The following is a 17476-nucleotide window of genomic DNA, read 5'->3' on the forward strand; positions in this document are numbered from 1 at the left end:
TTTATTACATGATGGCCAGAGGTGGAAAGGGTACCAAAAATTATGTACTCAAGTAAAACTTTGATTAAGCTTTACTTAAATACAAATCAAGTTACCAGTGTAAAACATTACTCAAGTTAAAGAAAAAAGTAGCACATAAAATTTTTACTTTAAAAGGCACATAGTGCAAGTTTTGAAATTAAATATTTATTTTCTTACCCATATGTGACTTACAATTGCCCGACGTGTAAAATCAGTTATCCTCTATTTACCGCAGTTGCATCTATAGGCAGGATAGTCAGTTCATGAGAGAGTGATTGGGGTTTGGGTGTTCTGCCTTTGGGGTGAACCAGTTTTTGTCTTAGAGGGTTATTAGGTTTGAAATTTACCGGTGTGTTGTATTTGGAGAAAATTCTCCGACGTTTCTCAGTAACTCAGGAGAACATTAAGATAGCTACACAACTCCTGGACAGACTGCATTCAACTTTTCTCCATCTCTAGAGACTCCGTGTAGACGACAAAATGTATTTAAGGGCTAAAAAAAGTTAATTTTGCATGATATGCCCCCTTCAAAGGCGCTATCTTAGCATCCTTGTCTGTCACACCAAACCCCCTGCGATCTTCACTTCTGCTTCTCTGTGGTTATCATCTTCTTCAGAAACGGGCGGTTCTGGTCTTCATCCCACCTCTTTTCCATTATATCTACTATCCCTCATAATAATAGTTTTAAATAACTGACTCCAAATTAGTCGCCTGATCCTAAGTAGTCAGCGTTAGTCAGTACGAATTAAAATCACAAGTACCAGATAAAACCGATAGTATTAACTGATAAAATATGATTTAGCTCTATTGCTGCTATTTTAAACTTTAGATTGTGTCTGGTAACAACTTTAAAAAGTTTTTAAAAAAAAGAAAAAAATATTAGCATGTTATGCACGCTGTCTAAGAAAAATTAACATAGTTTCACACTAAAATCTAAACCGTTTTGTTTTGCTTACCTCCACACTGTTGCATAGGTTTGATGAGTTTTTAAAAGCAGATAACTCGATCTCTTTAGGGCAAAAAAAGTTTGCATTGCATTATAATGCTGTTGCCTTTTTTTGTACTTTTGTACTCAACTTGTAGTTGATGTGTTTTTGCTAGAGCGACTAAAATCCAACTGATGGTAAATGATACTTCATTATATATTAAGCAAAAATAATAGAAGAAAATACAACTAAGGTTTCTATAAATGTAGATGCAAGATTGTCTTGGATATTTTTAAGGCTTAATCCACCGGGATAAATATATGGATCACACATCTACATCATAATAAAAAAATTATTAGCTCACCAGCTTCGGACCTTTCTTCCAAGGGGGCTTACAGGGGTTTCCAGGGGTCCGAGCCCCCTGCAGCGGCCTCTGGTGCCAGAACGGACCGGTTCCTTCACCTGGCTGTTTTCAGTGATGGAGGTACAGGTTATGGCTTTATATGAGGTCTTTTGCCTCGTCCATGGAGGGAGCGAGGAGAACAGGTTAATAGAATGCTTTAGACAAAACAGCTTTCAGTGTGTGTAAAATGCGAGAAAGACTCGATAAATCCGCGGATCTGACACAGCACGTCTGGGTATAGAAAGCTGAAGTGTCCTTTATCTTTTTTTTTTTTCTTTCAGACGTGGTTGCTTTGACCCACTGTGTTTGTTGTGATCCTTAAGATCAATGTCGTCGCTCTTCGGTTTTTCAGGACTTCCTAGGAGAAAAACCTCGTTTTCCCTCGCCCTGAGGACAATCACTGAAAAGCGGTGTGATCGCTCAAAACTTCTCGAGTCAGCTCGGTTTGATCCCACTGTTCAGCGGGCCGGAGGAACCCAGGATGGTCCTGGGAAAGAAAAAAAAAAACACTGGCAAGTGAGCAGAGCCATGCTGTGCGGGGTCAGTATGAGCCGATGGAACTGGGCCATGTGTTGGGATGTTATAACTCTGACTTCAAACCCAGGCCGACTGATTACTGCTATTGCTTCCAGTGTTTGTCAGTTATTTACTTAGTGACATATAATTTGAAATGTAACTGAGGACAATATTCCAAAAAAGTAAAAAAAAAAACAAAGCGACTGGACTTGTTCTTCGTAGTTGAGGACGTTTTGCTTCCTCTCCAGGAAGCTTTCTCAATTCAAAAAGTCTGGAGTAATTTGGAGTACCAAGCTTTATACTACTGCCAATCAAATGCCTTGTAATGGCAAATTCAACCGAAACAGGTCCACCCCTTAGTAATGGGCGGTCGTTAAAGACACTAAGTCAGCAGATTGAACCGAAACTGGTCCACTCCTCTGTAACGAGGAGTCGTTAGGGTTGTTATTGGCTTGGCTTAAAGGAGCAATGTATTGATCACTCGTATAAGGGTGAGATTTGAGGTGATGATTCGCCGGAATTAACCCTATAGCTGTGTTGTAAGTTTTTGAGAGTTGGAACCTAAGGCCTCCTCCTCTGTTTAAGGTTGGGTTTTCTCTCTTCCATTAAAAATGGTTGATTTTTCACCGTCTTCAACTACGAAAAACAAGTCTAGTTGCTTTGTTTTTTTTTTTTTACTTTTTTGGAATAACCAACCATGACCTGGATGACTGAGAATCTTCACCAGCATGAGGACAATATTTAAATCAAATCATAGTCAAGTACAAGTTCAGCTTTTGTAAACTACTTTAAAGAGTAGAGAATACACACAAATTGTACTTAGTCACAGTAACTTGAGGGAATGTATGTAACATTACTTTCCAGCCCTGATGGGGGCCGATCGGGACGCTGGATGGTGAAATACCTTGCAATTGCTGCGCCGTTTATTGCTCATTCCAGCAGATGGCGCTGTTTCTTCACAGTTGATCAAATAAGAGCAGTCAGCAGTTTTTGCTGCTCGGCGTGTCCGTAATTTAAACAGATAAATTCAGCTATGGGTGAAATGTGCAGGCTTTTCGTTTTAAAATCAACATTAAAGGCCTAAACCACCAGAGTTTAAAATGGCGACTCAGAAAACGGGTTCAGATCCCAACTTGATGCCTTTGCCTCAGCCCCGACGAGATCAGCTGTGACTGAGCATGCGCACTGCATCGATGCTATGAGGACGGGAGGACATCACAGGGTTGAACGTAGAGGCAGCGAAGCAGCGCATTTTTTTTACACGCCGAGATTTGGTTTCAGCGCTGCGGCAAAAAAAAAAAAAAAAAATACAACACACAAAAAAATAATAATAACCCACCCGACGCCACCGACGAATATGCCCGGTGCGGCGTTAACGTGCCGGACGTCTACCTGACAGGCCTGGCCGAGGTCTGAGCCGTTACCCGTGGGGAGACATTTATTTCTTCATATGGGAGAAGCATGCGGGAAATGGTCGGAGGCTGCTGCGTGTGTTCAGACGAGCGAGGCTGGGCTGAGAACCCGCTGGTGTACTGTGATGGACACGGCTGCAGCGTCGCCGTTCACCAAGGTAACGTCTTAGCCCGCCGTTAGCTTGCAATTAGCGGGCAGCCGCGGCGGCTGCGGGCGGCCAGCGGTGCCCGGGGGGGGGGGGGGGCGGCAGGTCTCGGAGGCAGAGGCTCGCCGCTGGCTACGTGCGTGTTCCGAGTGGGAGGGAGGGAAGAGTGGGAGGGGGGGGTGGGCGTGCTGTTTGTTGTGGACGGCTCAGGGCCAGCCAGGCTTTGCTGACACCCGAGACAGGATGGAGCCTCCGCGGCCGGTGCCTGTGTGGCTGTCTGCCCCCCCCCCGGTTGCTGCCCCGTGGGGTCCGTGACACGCAGCCGGTTTCCTCCACCGCGGACCGGCGCCGCTTGCTTTGTTTCGTTCCTCTCGCCTAAACCGGGAAGCGGCTAACCGGGACGGCTCGCGTTTCTGCGCGGCGACGAACCCCGCGGATGTCCGCCCGCTGGTTATTATTTCTGGCACACAAGTGTTCACTTCTTGAACTTTTCCCCCACGCACACGCACACATTGTTCGCCTTACAGCCGCGAACTTGTTAGCGCATAATACAGAAGTTATAGGTGTTTGTTTTAGTAGTCTTATGCAAAACGTGCGGTTTCCCCTTCACTCTAAAACCCTCTAAATAAAACCTATAAATTCACTTAAAAATGGTTGTAATTAAGTTAGTTTGAAGGCCTCCGGAAGTGACTGAACATCTTAGAGAGCTAAGAAAAAAAAAATGTTAATGTGGGGAAGATTAAAGCGGACCAGGCTATAAAACAATATTCCATGTTGTGATCACACAGAGCACTGTTTAGTGCCATCATCGCCTGAAAGAGGAAGAGGGTGCAGCACCAGCATCCTGGTGAGGAGCGCAGAGATCAGAGAGGTAGCCCAGTGGTAACTCTGGAGGAGCTGGAGAGATCCACAGCTCAGGTGGGGCCGCTTGTTGCAAGGACAGGTTCACCGTCAGGTGGGGAAACAGAAATCTAGAGAAAAGAGCAGCCGGATGAAAGCGTAGCTGTGTGTTAGAGTGATCCGGGTGAAAGTCCAGACAAGAATCCGTGTGCAAGACTTGAAAATTTGATGTTCAAAAGGCAGGCGCTACGCACATCTGGCTCAAGTTGTTTTGGCCGGTTGGGGAAGCAAACGGCAAGAGACTTTGGCTTGGATTGGCAGCAAAGACAAGATCTGCAAAATATTGGCTGAGAGGAGTAGAAATACAAACATTCTGGACTTCTCTGGGTTGGATCCAATAAATAGTAAGAGCTTTTAAAAAAAGAAGAGGGGAAAAAAAAAACACTTTAGTTTCTGGAGTGACCAAGAAGTGCTTTAGGTGAAGCAGATGTTTCTGAGGACTCCCAAAACTAAACTACGTCCCATGGGAAGAAGGACCACGCACAGTTTTCTGTGGCTCTTCACTGCCGTGTATCATCAGACGCATTACTTTTTAAATTGCTTTACATTAGTTTTTTGTTTTTTTTTTATCTTTTAGCATTCTTCCAACTTGCAGTTCCTCATGTTAGATCACGTTGACGCCAGGAGCTTGTCTCTCTTCTAAGAGTTTAAGACATTTACGGCTTCACTCGTGATTCAGACTGCCGGAGATTTGCTGAGTCCTTTTTGGGACCAGCGGGAAGTGTCGTCATCTGGCATCGATCGCTGCCAAAGACAAATGAGAATCCTGTAAGATTTGGCTTAACGGATCATTTACGATTTTCTTTTTCATTTAAAAAAAAGGTTTGTGCTCAAAACTTTTGGACATCAGGTAGAAGTATATGTTGGTGAGCTATAAGCGAGCTGCACCTTTAAATCACATTCTACACTGCAGTGTCACTGCGGTCAGTATTAGATTGAATATTTCGTGGGCTAAGAAGGTTCAGGAGCCGTGCATTAAAACGCTGATGGGTGATCCGTGTTACAAAAATGTTTCTCCACCTCTCAGGCACACCGGGCGGATAAAATCCTTTTTCTTCACCAGCTGAACCCGTAGCTGTAGCGCTGACCCGGGACCTCCTTGTTGACGTCCAGCATTAAGACGACAGCTATCAGCTCCCGTCCTCCGGGCTTCACGTCGCCCCGTGACGATGTGGGTTTGTTGTCCTGCAGCTAGAAGAGTGACTCGTTTCGTTTGTGTTTGTCCCAGCGTGCTACGGCATCGTCCAGGTTCCCACCGGCCCGTGGTTCTGCAGGAAGTGCGAGTCGCAGGAACGAGCGGCGCGAGTAGTGAGTATGCCGGCACGGCCGCCTCTTCCCGCGTCGGGTTAGCCGTCCGCTCACCACGAGTTCTGCTGTCTCCTCGTCTTTTGCCTCAGAGATGCGAGCTGTGTCCCCACAAGGATGGCGCCCTCAAACGGACGGACAGTGGCGGTGAGTCTCCGTGCGCCTTAATTCCCCCCCGACGGCTCTCACGCAGACCAACGGTCGCCATAAAGTCGTCTCCCTCTAATCTCTCCACTGATCAGGCTGGGCCCACGTTGTGTGCGCGCTCTACATCCCCGAGGTGCAGTTTGCCAACGTCCTCACCATGGAGCCCATCATCCTGCAGTATGTCCCTCATGAGCGATACGTGAAGGTACAAACACACACGTCCGAGTGGAACACCTGCTTTAGTGCTGCTGCGTTGGAGAGCAGAGCTTTGTCTAAAGTCAGAATGCCGGCTTGTATCGGTCGACCCTGAGGCCGGCTTCAGTCTGGTTTAGCTGCATTTTTATTTATTTATTTATGAAAATTTAGTCATGCTAGAGCTTAAAAAAAGTGACCTAGAAACAGCTGCTCAAAGGCACACCTGAAACTGGCAATACGTTTGATAATTTCTTAGAATAATACATGTTTGTTGTTGTTTTTTTTTGGCAGGAAACTCATTTAAACTGAGCAAGCATTAGAGAGATTGTGACAAAAGTGACCCACCCCCTCCCCTCACCCACCTCCAGCAAAAGAGTTCAGTTATGGGATTTTAGTCAAACTTGTCACATGAGACAAAGTGAGATGCCTCCTCTGCGTTTAATAAACACATTATTACCATTAGACAAAACTTCTGCAGGAAGAGTTTAACTGTGACCTCAGTTTCCTTTTATTTAATGTTCTGTTTAGAGAGGAACACAGATTTTGTGGCTGGTTTCTGATCACCAATTCAATCTTTTTTTTTTTTTTCAATTCTGAGCTGCCTTTTCTGCTTTTAGCTAATTATTTCTCTGTGAGACTTAAATTATTACAATTATTCCACGTTTTGCAGATAAATATGCATTTTTAACTGTTGAGAATAATCTATAATGTCATGACCAAGGTAGTTTTAAAAACAGGCCAGAGTTATAGAGCTGTCTCTTTGTAGCACCCAAGATTAATGAACAAAAAGGTCTGTGCAAAAATACCAGAATAAAATGGATTAAAGAAATTCTGCTTTACTTATTTGCAAGACACATTATAGCTTTAAAAAAAATCACATTATTTGCAAGGCCCACCCTCAATAAATGACCACTATGTACAAAAAACTCAGATGCGCTCTTAGGTGTTAGATTGTTAAATCATTCATGTATTAATTATGATGAAACGAGCATTTCTGTGATCAGTCATTATTTATATCAGGACCACAGATGAAGTCGCTGCCAAAATGCAACAGTCTGGAGGGAAATAAAGATTAGGGTAATGGCAAGGAGGGCTTCCAGCCTCAAATATTTGGAGCTTGTCACCAATAATAAATCATCAAAATAGCAGTAGGAAACGTGTATAAAAACTGATCAGCAATTAAAGCTCCGGTTTCACTTTCCATCATTTATTTTTTTTTAAAAGGGTATAAAATGCATCTTTTCAGTACTGCAGCAACGTCCACAGTAGTGGTGTCAGGACAACCAGATGGGGCTTGGTGTGGTGCATTCACTGACCTTAAAAAGGATCAGGTTTTTAGTTTCTGACGTCTGATTCAGGGAATTCAGGGCCTTCTATAAAAGGGCCGTCTATAAAAGTAGAGGTGAAATCGCTACTCAGAGGAGGGGATACTATTTATTTAACATTTTATGTATGCCCCATAAAATAATCTGTCAAGTTCCTTGAAATAGTCAAACCTATTCGATCAGAATGCCAAACTGTCAACAAGCTGTTTTTAAACCTTTCGCCGCTGCTCGTAATCAAGAGGTAAAGTTTCCATCAAGGTTTTTTCTTTCCTTCTGACAACAGTTCCTGTTTTAGCTATTTGGGAAATTACAGTTTATAGCTCTAGCAAAACTTAGCGGCGTATGTGCTGAGATCATTTTTAGGCACCCGAGGCCGTAATCGGCTCTGAAGTGGCTACATGACAGAGATGTGCCTAAAGGAAATGAACAGCAGTACTCCTTTGACAAATCGTGACGTCATGTTGTTTCAGCTCATGAGACAACAGCCGAACCTTCCAGAGAAAATGAGAAAAAGGGTTTTGCTTCAGATCCCCGGCGCTTGGTTCCCACCTACACGTCCTGTAAAAGCTCTGAGCTGAGTGTGGCGAGGTCACGGCGGCGGCTCTTCTGGGAACCGTGGAAGGTTTCCAGCCAGAGCAGATGTAGGCTGGAGTAGCACGAAACAGAGACGCATTCGCCATCAGCAAATTAAAAAACGATTAAAGAAAATCCTCCGTTGTATTTCCTAGATTGAAGGTGTCGATTTTTTTTTTTTTTTGCTTTCTAGGTCCCTGAGATGTGAATGTTTATAGTCTGTAAGCTGTGGTTCGTGTTCATCTGTGAAATTACTGAAACCTACTCAGTCATAATCGTGCTGAAACAGAGAAGAAACCCCAGGCGCCTTCCACGTCAAAACTGATTTTTTTTTTTTTAGTTAGACATCTTTCCAAGCTTTCAACCTTCGTCTCAGATTTCCCAAAACAAAAGTGTAGTAATCTTTCTTTAGCCAGCTGACAGGCAATGTGCAGCAACAGGTGGTGAGGAGGCAGCGCTGTGCTAACTCTGCTACACACAGCCGAAGAAAACCCCGGGTACTTTCTCAAGGATCTCTTTAAAAAGACTTGAACACGTAGGAACAGCATGATGTAAGGGTTTTGAATACTTTAAGTAAAAAAAAAACAATGTTACTTTTTTTCATTAACTGGCCAAAAGTTAAAATCTGTGGACCATCAGCAGGACTGGAAGAATTTTCTGCAAGGCTTACTTTGACTGATTGCCTGAAAGTCTGTGTCCCGGGATGGTAAATCGGTGAATTGAGACTTTTGCCAGCTGTTCACCTTTAAAAAAAAAAAAAAAAAAAAACGTGTCTGTCGATAAGCCATCTTGAAAACAAAGCCCATTTGGAGATCCGGTGTCTTTGATGCGAGCGCATATGGCCGCATAGAAACGCACACATGTGAGTGTTTGAGCGCCTGGTCTCATATTACCGCCAGCTACAGTAAATTGTATGCAGCTTTGCCCCCGTCAGAGCCATTCATTCAGATTTTTTTGCAGTCCGCATTCCTCGACGGCCTCACAATGGACGGCGAAAACCCGAGAAGCCTCCCTTTTCCCTTTTTGCACGCCCGCCGTTGGCTGTGTCTCGGGCTTCTCGCTGCGCCGCCGTCGTCCTCTGAGAGCGAAACGGAGAAGCTCTGTGGGATGCGGGGAGCGGAGGGAGAAAAAGGGGAGAGAAAAAAGCCAAACGGAGGCGGCCGGAGTGAAAAAGGTGAAGAGCCTGCTGTTCCTTTGTCTCGCACCTGTTGCTAGGCCTCTCCTGCCCCCCACCAGCCGGCCCTGCTTGCTGAGGGAACGCCGAAGGGACAAATACAAAAGCTGGTTGGCTTCAGCTCGTTTCAGATGATTGCGTGGCATTTAGCAAACAGTAGTGATTTTTTTTTTTTGATGACGCCAACTGACCCAAACAGAAAAGTTTTAGTGTGATTTAAAGTTGGACAATGAGGGAAGATGGCTCTTTTTATAAAGTTCTGGTTTCAATTGCACACGAGTTGGCTTGTTTTGTGGACGCGCTCAAAGTCCTTCGAACACAATCGCAAATATCGTATGTAGAAGAGTGCATAAAGGGGACGAGAAACAGAGTCCAGCTTCCCTGAACATCTGGGAAACAGCTCTGCTGCATCAAGCCCCCTAGAAAGCGTTTCGTTTTAAACATCCTGATCACTTCCTGTAGAGCTCCAGCTGGTCTCCAGCGAACAAGTGTTCAGTCTTTTTATTCAGGGCGACTTTCTGTCGCGTGTTTGGCCCGGCCGCACTGGCAGAAGCGCTTCTCGTTGTGTTAATCAGTGATGTTTGTGTGTTCCTTTGGTCTCGTCCTCCGCTGTCCAGACGTGTTACATCTGCGAGGACCACGGGAGGGAGAGCAAAGCGGCCTGTGGAGCCTGCATGACCTGCAACAGGCAGGGCTGCAGACAAGCTTTCCACGTTACCTGGTGAGTGATCCCTGGGTTTGATGTTTTCTAGACTCAAGCCATATGGGGGTGTTCTTTGAAAGGGGAAACCACACAAAAGATAAAAGCAAATACTCTGACGTATTAATACAGGGATCCTTATGCCCTGCGTCTGCTATATTCATGCCGTATTCCTCGTTTTTGAAGGTTTGGTACTTTTCTTCGTGTGGCTCAGCGGCCTAGAGTTTGTTCGACTGATTATGAGAACCAAGAACTTAATCGACCAGCTTTTGCTAAAATTAAATGTATTCAAAATTACCATTATTTTCCTCCTATGAGGAAAGGATCTGGCTGTAGATCTGTATTTGGAACCATTATTGCCTTAACTCACATCTTGCTCCTTAGCTTTAAAAGCCTAGACATGCACCAGTCAGGGAACTCGTATCCAGCTTACAATGTGCAAAGAAGCTCCGACTCCAGATACCAATTTCAGATGATTACAAATTTTCTTCGACAAATGGAAATTACAGATCTGACAGACCTTCAAATAAGCCTTTATAGTTAAATAAATAAAAGAAAGTCAAAGATGGGACCAGGTTACAGAACTTTCACTCAGCGTCTCTGGAAATCTTACAATTATTAAAGATGTCCCAATAAATTGGCTGGTGACTGAAATTGTCCAGTTTTCCTTTTGATCGGCTGGTGATCGACCAGCCAGAAATAAAAAAAATAAAAAATATTATTTTTTTTCACTCTGTGAAAGCAGCATTCGACGTGTTAGCAGTTTTCACCAAGAACAACACTCTTTGGTGCAGATGTTGTTACCGAGTGAAGAAGACTCCAAGTTTGCTGTTAGGATAAATTGTTTAAAATTAAGATTCACCGAGAGGAAAAGACGGTTTAAAAAAGGAAACTGGGATGCTGACACATAATGTATATGTTTTATTCTATGTTTTTCTTTCAGGCTAGGAGAGCAAAACTGTCAGTAGACAGCGGGAAGGCTGAACAAAGTTGCTCTGTTTGAAGTTTTCAATCTTTGTCATGAACTTCACGTCTGGAAACATTGGCATCCTATTAGAAATCTCAGGCTCAGAGGTTTTGAATTTTGGTTCCTTTACCTCATGCAGAATGGGGTCACTTCAGTGTGAGCTTTTTGGGAAACTGCGTCCTTCCGTGAAGGTGGTGGACAGTAACAAGTTACTCTGACATGCTCTGTGTCAACGACTATAAAACCTGGAGAGCGCAGAAACGTACCTTCTTCAGTTCTGCTGCACAACTGAAGCAAAAGATGTTTTATAGCTGGACAAAAGTAAGGGTCTACATTCCTTTAAGGTAATTATCTCCAGCCTTCTTCCTGAGAGCCGCACTTCCTCCACCAAAAAGAACAAAAGGTTTTTGAAGCGGATCTGCCATTTGGTCTCAGTGTAAACAGTGTTTCATATCAACAAGGAACTCCATTTTAATAATCAATCCGAAACAGTTATTACAGTGTAGTTATGTATATTATACAATTTTAATGTCATTAATATGCCTGGACAATGGCTGTTCTTTGGGTAAAATGCAGTTAATGCAAATAAAGTATTAGATTTTCACTCTAGTTATGATTATCATGTAGTAAAGCTATTAGTTTTTTTGTACAGGTTATATTAACAGTTTTTTTGCCATTAAATCCTGCTGTGTCCATGAGCTCTATAGCACCTTTCTTAGGCAGGATGACACATAGAGTCTGTTTTAGTAATGCTAGCTGCACTAACCATACTGATTGCTAACTTAAAGTTACGAAAATGAATAAAAATGTAATTATCCTTAACATTTTGACTTTCTTTTTAAATGATAGCCAGACCTTGCTCGCTGTCCTAATCATTTTAACTTTGTTTTAAAATGGCCCTGCTCTCCGTCATGCGCCGTAACATCGGCTCTACTCCTGATCTAAATAATCGTCTGCTGAAAAAGTTGATTTCCAAACCTTTTCTTCTTGTATCTTCCAGCTACACCATTTGGAAGTGAGGAGCCACTATAAAACACGGTTTTACCCTTATTTTAAACCACGGACATAATGACATTATAAGCTGCCTTTAGCTTATTGTAGTAGCGATTGGCCTGATTAGCATTACTAACTCCAAACAGCATTTTCTGTGCGTGTTACCTGAGGAGAATGTGGATCCTAACTCTGAAATTTCCAAAAGCGTGTCATCATTTCCAGATCCACCATGTTTCACACGAGACAGAGGTTGAAAGCTCACGATGATCAAACAGAGCAACTTCACTATATTCAGCCTTCCTGTTATCTGCATAGTGTCACTCTCTGTTTATAAATAGCACGCTCAATGAACAGAAAATGGTCGGCGTTAAAATAGCTCTTCACTCCTTTCTGCTATTTCTGAGTTCCTTTTTAGGCTCCTGACCGATGCTGTAAATAACTAACTTTTCGTCTTCTTCCCTTCGTAAAAAAACGTCCACCTGGTAACACTCAGGTATGACGTGTTTACAGGTAAAGAAGATCCTAAGTAAACCTCTATCACATAAAATTAACTCTAAACACCTGCGTCGGCATTACATTTTCCTTCACTGAATGAGGGGTTTTAATGTTAGAAGAATAAGTCAAGATTTGATCAGCTCAGAGCATTTATCTGGTCATGGCTTGAAGGGGATTGGTATTAATCCAGAGGCCTGTGCGTCTGAGGCTGTGCAGAAAACTCATTAGGTCACGAATGACCCCTCAGGTACAACTGTGCTGTGTTGTTTGTGTAGAAGCTTGACTCTGACTTGTGATCCTGTGTTAAACTTTGCTCAGCGCTCAGATGGCAGGGCTGCTGTGTGAGGAAGAGGGCCCCGAAGCCGACAACGTCAAATACTGTGGTTACTGCAAGCACCACTACAACAAAATGGTACGAGGAGAGAATTATTGTTCTACAACATCTCTACACACCATTCAGGCTTTAGCTTACGTTTCAGGCAGATTTCTATTGTTTTTGTCACTGTGGTAATGTTCTGAATAATCCTAGAATGGTTTGAATTACATTTGTAACCACAACCAAAGATTACTAAGTGAAGTGGTGAAACATTTCAAGGTATTGTCTTATCTTTTATTCTCGGAATAACTCTGCAAACCAAGTGTGAACATGGAGATGTTCTTATCCTTTTTTTCCTCCTCATATTTAAACAAGACATTTAGCTGAAAACAGTCTCAAAGACGCCACTGACTGATTTTAACTTAGCCTGTCAGAGCCTAGGTAAAAACTGGTTCACGAGAAGCTGCCATATGAAAAGCGTCTTATGTATAAGTAAAAAAAACTGCCACTCTTAAAGGCAAAGCTAACCTTTTCTGTTTTTTTCTACAGCAGAAGAAGTTGCGCTCCAGTGAAAATACAAGTAGCTCCTTCAGTCATTCCAGGGGGCGCTCCAGTTCTCCACCACAGGAAAAACATCACCACCATAAACAGAGGAAGGTAAACGCCTCTTTGGTCTGATTTGGACTAATATTTGAAAACCAGTTTTCTGCTATAAAACTATTTGACGTTTAAGCTGAAAAATGTAAAGTTTTCCTCTAAAAATACTGAAGCTAGTCAGTAATAAATGTCAATTAATGAGAAAAATGCTAATGGGAGAAATTCAAACAATGCATTTTATTTATACAGAGCTTGATCAGCATTAAAAACCATATGGTACTTTACATAAAAGCACACAGGACGAGTTTAAATGCCAATGAAAGGGAGCTCCGTACAGTCTGATACTGGACAATTAATAAAATGGCGCTTATCAATTGAAATCAGCAGACTGAACTGAATCTAGACTTTAATGGAATCTCTCATGCTGATTAAGTACAGAGCGCCAGTGGGGAGGAACAACTCCCTTTCAACAGAAACTAATCGGGCATTTAAAAGCACACCCGCAGCAATGTGCCCTAAAACATTTACATTATGGAATAGTGGAGTTTGATCTGGTAGATCTTTAAATGTAAAGAGATTAATTTTTAAATTCAATCCTGAATTTACAGGGAGCTAATGATGAGGAGGTAAAATTGGAGAAATATTTGTTTAACTCTTTCACACAATACCTGTCTGGTCATGTTTGTGTGTATTTTCAGAGTCATAAAGACAAGATTCGTCAAAAAGAACGACACAAGAAGTCTGGAGAAAGTCTGAGCTCCTCCATAACAACAAGCGGTATAGAAAAGGTACAAACACCCAAACCACAGAGTGGCTTGAGACGTGTTGGTCACAGCGGTGCAGAACATTGATAGACACATAATTCGGTTTAACTACAAGCTGACCCAATTTCCTCCATTGGTATCAAAGTGTTTGTAATGTACTTTGGTGAGTGGCGTTACAGTAGCATTGCACAATAATGACTTCAAAGTGATTCATTGCCTTGTTGTCCTCTGAGCTTGTGGAAATAGATTAACTGTTGGTTTAAAAACCAACAACTACTCATCAAATAGTTTTAATATTTCACTTAAGAGGTACATTGAATGGAGACAATAGACCATGATTTGAGGTGGACTGTGAATGATGGTGGCTAAAAATGGTAAGGATGCCAGACACAGACCAAGTAAGGATTGGTAAAAACAAAGTACATGAATTCTTCTGTTATTGTTGCAGCAAACGGTATTGCAAAGGAAAGACAAAGTTTTTTTTTTTGCTACTTTTTTTTGCTACTTTTCCTTAAAGTTAAGGAAAAAAGTTAAGTCACTTTTCACGAGGCTGACTCATACAGATAGATCTAAGATCCTCCAGAGACCCGGGTCCTTTCTTATGCTGCGTTATTGTCGGCTCACCCCACAAGTTTTTTTACAAAATTCAAGCCTGGGGACTGAGATGGCCATCAAAGACGGCTGATCTTTGGGTCCTGGGGACCACTTCTGTGTTGAACTGGATGTATATTTTCAAACATTATCCTGCTAAAATACCCAATGAAGGCCAATTTTAAACTTTCTGGTAGTGTCCACCTGATTGATATTCAAAATTGGCTTTGATTTTAAAGGGTTATGCTGTGAAATGCAAAAGGGTTCCCACAGAGAGGCCCACAGCATCACAGCCCCTTCACTCTACTTAGTGGCCTGAGGTGCTTTTCTACACTTTTATATAAATTTGTTTGTGCTTAAAAGCTCAATCCTACTTTGATCTGAGCAAAGCTTCCTGCACTGCAATTAAATGTTCTTCAAATTAGTGTAGTTTTCCTTGATTTGAGCAGCTAAATAAGACTATTTGCCAATGGAATGAGTATTTCTACCCCTAAAATAAGATTACTAGCTATTCTGCACTTGAAATAAGATGATTAATTTTTATTATTTTAAGTGCAAAAATCTCATTCCATTGGCAAATCTTATTAGCCTGCTCAAATCAAAGGAATACACACTAATTTCAGGAACATTTTACTGAATTTTAGTTCCATTTTTGCAGTGTTGTCCAGTTAAAGTCCCAGTTGCATTTAGCAAACTCAACATATTTACACAGATGGTGATGGGACAGAGGAGGCTTTTTCCCATATTACCTCCCAAACAACCAGTTGGCATGTAGATGGCATTTAACATTTTTTTCGGGGACTTTGTGACTCTAAGACACGACTCCTTGCATTTATTAAGGGGTTGTTACCAATAGTTATACTACCTCTTGAGTGATGATTTTTTTTTTTTTCCCCTGACCAAATGCTTTCTAGTCAAAGGTTTGACTTCTCTAAAGCTTTCATTGTGAAATTGTCCTGTTGCATTAAAAAAGAGGGATATATTTTAAGGCTTTTAGCCCAAAAAAGGCCACAATAGCAGGATGTCTAAATTCTTCATGTTTCAAGACATGAAGAGTAGAAATTTTGCCTCAGTTTTAGATGAAAGTGTTAATTGCCGTGTGTTGCTTTGGGTGTGCTTGGCCAGATCTCCTCCACACACCACAGCAGCAAGGACGGTGAAGGAAAGTCCAAGAAGCTGAGCTCCCACAGTCACGGCCACCGCAGCAAGAAGACGGGAAGCCTGGGAAAAAGCTGCTCCTCCTCCTCGTGCTCCTCCAGCCCGTTCAACACAGGTACTGCCTCAAGCATTGCCGTCGGCGACGCGAGAAGTTGTTTTTTAAGCGTGTGTGTCTGACTGTTGCCGTGTGTCGTCTGCAGGCGGATCCCTGTCAGCCACTCAGGATTTCCATCAGTTCTCATCTTCCTCCCGCCTGGAACGCGAGCACGACCGCGGAGGCGATGACCACAATGGAGAGAAGCGCAAAGAGCGCCACAGGAGGGCCGCAGTACAGGAGGAGGAGGAGGAAGAAGAGGAGGAGGAAGAGGAAAAAGATGACAAAGATGCAGAGGAGGAGGAGGAAGAAGAAGAAGAGGAGGAAGAAGAAGACTGTAAATACCAAAAGCCGCCCGCGTTGACCCCGGCTGACTGTCCCCTGGCCGGGTCTCAAAGTCACGAGCGGACGGAGAGCAACTCGAGCCCCTTCGAGAACAAAGTCACCATCTCCACCTTCGGCTCCATCATGCGCATCACCTCCTCCTCCGGCCTGGGCAGCACCTGCAAAATCCGCAAGATCTCGTCCTCCAGCGACTACAAGCCCTCCAAATCCCTCTCCAAGCCGCCTCAGGCCGGCGCGCCTCCCGCCGCGGAGGACGGCGGCCTGAAAGACAAGGTCCCGCCCCCGCCGCCGCCCCGAGAGAGGAGGCACCACAGCAACAAGAAGAGCCGGCACGGGCCGGGGCGCCCGCGGGGGAGCAAGAACCGGGAGCGGAGGGAGGAGGACCACCACCACCACCACCACGACTCCACAGCGCCGCCTCCCCCAGCCCCGAGCTCCTCGCTCTACCAGAGCCCGTCGTCCGTGCCCCACCCTACTTTCCCCGCCACGCTACCTCCCACCTCTTCCTCCTCCTCCTCCTCTGTCGCCTCCTCTTCCTCCTCTGCGAGGAGTTTTTCTGCAGGCCGCAGCAGCTCTTTGCTCGGCTCTGGTGAGTCTGAGCGGGTGGGCGTGTGGTAGCCCTCTGACTTCCTGTGTATGTGCGGCGCGCACCGTCGCTGTTCGGTTTTGAACTTCGCTCTGCAGCCCGACTCTGAATTGTTAAAATATTTCCACCGCAGCCAGCGGCTTATCCTAAGCATCGTTACCTCAGAGTTGTGGAGGAAGCGAAAAGCCAACCAGGATCAACAGATTTAGCCTCATTGACGCTTTTTCTAATTTGTAAATCTGCTTCAGAGTGCTGTTTTAATCTGTGTGAGGCAGAGATATCGTCCTAGATATGGTTTGCTGTGTGAGCTGCACATTTCCTGACCTACTTTTTAACTCAGCCTCACGGGTGCCATACATGGTTTCTGAGCCTCTTGCCACGAGTGAAGAAACAAACACTAAAGGGGGGTTTGCTTCCTTGCTTGTTTTTGTTTTTAATCAGGTATCTACTCCAGTCTCAAGGACCCGCTCACGCTGGGCAGCGGAGTGTGCAGCACCCCTCTTTCCCTCGGCGGAGGAGTGTGCAGCACCTCCTCGTCCCTGGGAGGGGCAATGTGTAGCACCCCTCTCTCCTCAGGACTCCTTTCATCCCACAGCTCCTCGCTCTCTCTTCCGTCAGTCAGTGCCGTCTCAAGCACACAGGTACGTCAGACCAAAACTGACTCAGGGAAGTTAAGTCATAGTCCTTTCTGATCAGCAAAGGGGCTCTGCAAGCTGCAAAAGTATTCATACGGATTCAACTCTTCCACATTTGTCACGTTAGTAACTCAAAGTAGCGGAAAAACCCGAAATTAACCGAAGATTTCGTTCCTAAGAAATAAAAAATCT

General features: G+C 43.9%; 1 protein-coding gene across 2 annotated transcripts in view; it reads left to right on the top strand.

Annotated features, from left to right (window-relative positions):
- Positions 1-3037: 3037 nt before the first annotated feature.
- Positions 3038-17476, top strand: part of LOC105921185 (MLLT6, PHD finger containing) — a 30418-nt gene continuing 15979 nt past the window's right edge. The window contains exons 1-11 of one of the 2 annotated variants that reach the window (XM_036137085.1): positions 3038-3436; positions 5553-5632; positions 5716-5776; positions 5872-5981; positions 9661-9764; positions 12517-12610; positions 13064-13171; positions 13810-13899; positions 15592-15739; positions 15825-16652; positions 17091-17290. In XM_036137085.1, coding sequence (XP_035992978.1) covers positions 3328-3436; positions 5553-5632; positions 5716-5776; positions 5872-5981; positions 9661-9764; positions 12517-12610; positions 13064-13171; positions 13810-13899; positions 15592-15739; positions 15825-16652; positions 17091-17290 — 1932 coding nt within the window. In that variant the 5' untranslated portion in view covers positions 3038-3327. The remainder of the gene's footprint in view (positions 3437-5552; positions 5633-5715; positions 5777-5871; positions 5982-9660; positions 9765-12516; positions 12611-13063; positions 13172-13809; positions 13900-15591; positions 15740-15824; positions 16653-17090; positions 17291-17476) is intronic. The other variant, XM_012856883.3, reaches the window with a different exon arrangement.

This window comes from Fundulus heteroclitus, chromosome 5 (assembly GCF_011125445.2).
Source record: "Fundulus heteroclitus isolate FHET01 chromosome 5, MU-UCD_Fhet_4.1, whole genome shotgun sequence".
Taxonomy (NCBI): domain Eukaryota; kingdom Metazoa; phylum Chordata; class Actinopteri; order Cyprinodontiformes; family Fundulidae; genus Fundulus; species Fundulus heteroclitus.